The 5,231-nt window shown below is 42.0% G+C and overlaps 1 protein-coding gene across 1 annotated transcript in view; it reads right to left on the minus strand.

Annotated features, from left to right (window-relative positions):
* The window catches only part of suz12b (SUZ12 polycomb repressive complex 2 subunit b), an 8,850-nt gene extending 4,404 nt beyond the window's left edge, over window positions 1–4,446 (minus strand). Inside the window, exons 1-12 of the mRNA XM_031874602.1 lie at window positions 4,145–4,446; window positions 3,737–3,881; window positions 3,129–3,175; window positions 2,960–3,024; window positions 2,792–2,860; window positions 2,582–2,631; window positions 2,069–2,154; window positions 1,723–1,954; window positions 1,364–1,469; window positions 1,167–1,272; window positions 833–1,032; window positions 622–631 (exon numbers count right to left, since the gene is read on the minus strand). Coding sequence (XP_031730462.1) covers window positions 622–631; window positions 833–1,032; window positions 1,167–1,272; window positions 1,364–1,469; window positions 1,723–1,954; window positions 2,069–2,154; window positions 2,582–2,631; window positions 2,792–2,860; window positions 2,960–3,024; window positions 3,129–3,175; window positions 3,737–3,881; window positions 4,145–4,159 — 1,131 coding nt within the window. The 5' untranslated portion in view covers window positions 4,160–4,446. The remainder of the gene's footprint in view (window positions 1–621; window positions 632–832; window positions 1,033–1,166; window positions 1,273–1,363; window positions 1,470–1,722; window positions 1,955–2,068; window positions 2,155–2,581; window positions 2,632–2,791; window positions 2,861–2,959; window positions 3,025–3,128; window positions 3,176–3,736; window positions 3,882–4,144) is intronic.
* Window positions 4,447–5,231: the final 785 nt, after the last annotated feature.

Genomic DNA, 5,231 nt, shown 5'->3' on the forward strand with positions numbered 1-5,231 from the left:
ACACACACACACACACACACACACACACACACACACACACACACACCACTATTGCTAAAGCCCTTATTCAGACATGCTACATTTACAACACCCTGTTAATTTAATGACTTTCTGGCATTCAAACAAGACAGGTCTTAAGTATTGGGCTCCCTCCTACCACGACAGTTGAAATGAAATAGGAGGGATTTCATGTTTTTATGTATTTGAGTGTTTACAAATGGGCTGCATCAGTGATGGATTTAAAAAACATATTTCAGTTGAATTGAATGTCTATCTGTTGCACAATTAATGACCACCAAAGCATCGTGAGAGCCGCTTCTCACTTACGCCTACAGTAAGCAACCCTGTAGTTTTTTTTTTTTTTCGTTTCCTTCATTAATTAGGTTTAAAGAATTCTGCCCAAACAGACTTTCAGATGACAGGACGTTAGGTAGCGACTCATGCTATTCCTATATCCTCATATGCAGCGTACAAACATTTTGCTTGACGCTCATACATACTTCATGACTTGCACAGAAACATGACTCGGGGGGCCTTGTTCAAAACAGTGGCCGCCATGTTGCCGGCACATTCGTGGAGTCAAGTGCAAGTCTCAAAAAGGACTCAACAGCTATGACTCACTGGATGACTTCTGACAGATTCAGTTATAAAAATAGATCATCCCACACCAATATATGACCCATTGAGCTTCTGCCTCCTGCTCTTAAATGTAAAACAAGACTAAATGTAATATAAGGATTTTTGTTTCCACACAAGAACATTGACAGAAATCACCCACATCACGGCATATTTCTAATTCAGCCTGGTCTTTAATTAAAAAAGGCAAAGCTACCCTGTGCCATTTTCATACTCACTCATGAGGGCAGCTCGGTGGTTGCTGGTTCGGGTCTCCATGGGGCTGGAGCTGTCCGAGTTGCGCGTAGCAAGGGGTTTTGCCACGGGGGCAGTGGATTTTCCGCTGGCATCGCCTGTCCAACGCAGCATGAACTGCAATGTGGGTCCCTGAGAAAATGTCTCAAATGGTGGCAGTCTCTGTGGGAGCGTCATACAAGAGGAATGATCAGCGGTGAGGACAACGAATCCTGAAGATATGAAAGAGAGCCTAAAGAAGAAGGAAAAATCCTCAGGTGCTTCATGCAGACACATGAACAAACCCCCCCCCTTACTTTTCCATCCAGAATGGTTTCCCACGTAGCTCGCTTCTTGCTGACGGGGCTGTCCTCCATCCCTTGCATCGATACCTCGTACTCCCCGTCCAGCAGCTGCAACCTCCTGCAGAGAGCAAATCAAGAGCAGTGACTTTTACAGGTCGGGTCAAAGGAACGGCAAGGAAGTGATCCTAAAACTTGAATGGAAACCTCACCTGTTCTTATCAAAGACAGTCATCTGTGCAACAAAGGTCTCCGTGGTCTCTCCCGCCTCTCTGTGGGACGAACTTCTCTTCTTTCTACTCGGAGGCTCGATTACATCTTTGCATAAAAAAAAAGAAAAGAGAATGAAAATACACAAAATAGAGTGAGAAATTTCATTTTAGAACCAGCAACCGTTTCCGTTACATCTCACATTATTGATCAGATGCTGTGCCCAGACGAAGACCAGCAACCAGCAGCTTGCTCATAGTCTCCCTATTCTGATCTCATAACAAACTGTTAAATAATTATCCCAAACTGTACTTGTGCTGCAAAAACGGAACAGAAAAGGCTTGGATGGGGCTTGTCCTACCAATGTTCTCGTTGGCCTCTCCATTGACCAGACCATTCGCTTCCCTCCGCCCCGTGCGCGACACCCTGAACAGGAGCGAGTAGGACTTGACCATGTGGCTGTTGCTGGGCTCAAACTCGTTGCTGGAGACCAGTAAGGAAGGGTAGGATCCATGCTTGGTTTGGTTACTGTCAGGATTCAAAGGCACCTGCTTTTTACCTGTAGGCACTTGCTTTATCGGGCAGCTGACATCCTGGAAAAAATATATATAACCAATCTTAAATTTGACAAAACATAACCACTAGTAAGCACGATTTCATTACTTGCTGCTGAAGCGACAGACTGTCTCGATAATATTTGACTTTACCTTGCGTTTTTTATGGCAGACTTTGACAAGTAGCACCTCTAAGGACACAGAGTTTTGTTCATTTTCTGAATTCTGAGATGGCTTTTCTGTACGGCAAGAAACAAAAACAAAGGGTGTCAATCCTAGTGTCCATTTTTGTTGCACAACAAAATCCCAGATAACATCAAACTAAAGCATCACGTGACTTTCGTAGTCATCTGATCATCTGTGTGCAGTCGGGCCTTGACCTCTCACCACATCAGCCACTCAGGAACAGGATCAGGGACTTGAATAAGGGCCTTAATGTCCTGCCACAATAATCCAGGTTTCTATTAGAGTACTCCGGGTAACATATCCAGGATTCTCAACACTAGAATAAGGTCTTATCCAGGTAACAACAACAGTATGACTAGAAGTTAAAAAAAAACAAAAAAAAAAAACAACTTATTTACTCAGCCCATTTTTGATCCATTTGCAAGTATTTCCCTTTGCACAGATATGCTACACACAAGCACTTGAGTAGAATCTGCTTACCATCCTTATGGAAGAACCCAGTGAAGGTTAACTGTAGATGTGATGACAAACTGAAGAACCAACAGAGAAATGCACAGGTGAAGGTCAGGTAATACCAAGTGATTAATACGAATGGTCATAAATTATGTCAATGTGGTTTCTCTGATGTCTTAGTCCCTAAAAACTACCCAGCCAATAAAAAAAAAAGAAAGAAAGACGGAGCCGTGTTACCTTAGAGAATCCTGCTCTCCTTTCATCCTCTCGACTGTCTGCAACATATCATCCACTTTGAACGTTTTCCTGGGAGGAAGGATTACAAGTCAGACAGGTTCAGAATGAAGTCATTAATACTGTGGTGGAAAAACAAATATTTGATTCAGAACATCATCATCTGAATACCTTCTGGCATTTGATCGGCCGTTTCTGTGAGACATGAAGGTGAGCGTCCTGTGCAAATATATGGGCTGAAAAGGGAAGTAAAAGGAATTCATTAAAATCACTCATTTTCAGTGGGCTAGCTAATCAATATATTGACTGAAAAGAAAATATAGTACAGTAGTTCACTTACTGCAATCAAATTCCTTGTGCGGAGGAATCTGTATATCTGAGTTGGTTCTGGAAATAGAAAAAGAAAAAAGTGTAATTGTGATATTTACATCACGTCACTATGTTTTCAGGATAACTTTACAATGAACCCAATAAAATCTGACACATGAGAGTAAGTACAAAAAAGAAACAGTCTGGTCTCGGGTTTACAAAGTGCTCTCCTCCAGCAGTCTGCTGTCAGTCGATTGTTCTGTGTCACAAATAAATCCAGATCATCGCATTATACATACAGAATAAAAAGGGGTGTTGACAGGTGGTGGCTGACACCCACCAACTTAAAAAGATTTGAAAATATAAGAAATTTACGTGTTTTGTAGTCTGATAACGGCTACTGAAATACAGTTAGCATGACATCCGTTTCGTTAAAGACAAACAATATGAGGAGCTGCCTTCAGAGTGCCAGATAAACTAGGGAGGCCTGTCAGCCATTAGCAATCATTGAAAACAAAATAAGTCACCATAAAGTTAAACGGGTCACCTGTTGCCTGCAGGGGAAAGTTCTTCTGGTGTTATAAAAACGGGGGAGGGGGGAGAAGTAGCATAACAAAGTGAAGAGTGTTAAAATCTCACTTTCAAAGGCCTGCAGGAAGAGCTCATGGTCGGCCTGAATCTGCTCCATCTTCGGTTTCTTCACAGAGTTCATCATCGCGGATGAGGCGGGGTACACGGCCCCGTTCGCTTTGCAACTCGCCCCACTCATAATATGACCTGAGTTCTGTGCGAGAAACAACGGCACATATTAACACACATACATACACATTATCACAGGACAAATGGTGGCAATACATGTTAGCCAGTTGGCAAACACTCGCGTTAGCAGTCGCGCTAGCTAGCTCTGCTAAAAGCACAATGCTAACATGTTTAGCTAGTTCGCTTGGTATTTCAGCGTAGTAGCGATTCGTTTATTCAGACCACGAACTAACAAAAATCCGACAATCGACACTTCGTAAACATTGGGCGTAAATAAAGGCAACCCACCCTGGCCGATGGCATTAATTAGTTAGCCTCGCTGCCTCCAGCTCAAGCCTGGCAGACTCAACGGGAGAGACCCATGGAGATGAGGAGGAGGCGACGAGACGCTGGCTAGTTAGCTAGCAATGCTAGCATTGTTTACTAGAAAACAAACCTCCGTCTGCCTGAGGCTCACAGAACACAGTCACAAATATCGTTCGATATCGGAGCTGCTAAGAGTATTTTGGATGTAATTATTGATTATCTATCTGTAATTTATTGTCGGTGAGGACTCCTTCAATTTGTACTGAACAACAGAGCAGTAGTCAGTTGTGAGCCAATAGGAGACGGACTCGGAGAATCCAGCGCTGTGATTGGCTGCTGACATCCGGAGATGACACACAAACCGCTCTCGCTCTCTGCGATTTTGCGGGAAATCAAGTTTATCAGAGTTCTCATGAAGACGACCGTGCAGCTAAAACTCTTCTTTTCACAGAGAGAAAAAATGGATTACCATATTATATTGTACACTATAGTTATTCCAGATCTACAACAGGTAATTATGTACAACATCTGGAATGTTGGATAAATGCATATCAATCATCATCTCACTGTGGCCGTTTCCAGAGAAACCTTAGAAATACTAGCTATACATTAAAAACAGTTCCTCTGCATTGGAATGTATTGCTGGTTTTACAATCGTAAGTCACTAATGCCGATGATTCTTTTCTCAATGTTTTTTGAAGAGTATTTACAATTTGATTGGTAAGGTCTAAAAACAACAGAAGACTGCTAAATAAATAAGAACAATACAGGAGCATAAGAAACCGACCCACATGAGTGGCCAAGATTCCAAACTATTTTCATGCCAGACTATAAGGCTTTTGAATGAAGAAATAAAACATTCTATCCCTTACAAATTAGTAAATTATTTAGCAATAAAAGACACCATTAATTCAATACATTCAGGGGTTTTCTGCAACAGGCTTACTTGGTCTGGTATGACCAGTAGTTTATGGGCGGCGAATGTTTAAATGTGACCTTTAAATAGATATGTTCACTGTTTTAGCATTTATCATTATCACATATAGGCTCACTTTATGTGTAGCATTTC

Source organism: Anarrhichthys ocellatus, unplaced genomic scaffold, assembly GCF_004355925.1.
Source record: "Anarrhichthys ocellatus isolate YVR2014 unplaced genomic scaffold, GSC_Weel_1.0 scaffold83, whole genome shotgun sequence".
NCBI lineage: Eukaryota > Metazoa > Chordata > Actinopteri > Perciformes > Anarhichadidae > Anarrhichthys > Anarrhichthys ocellatus.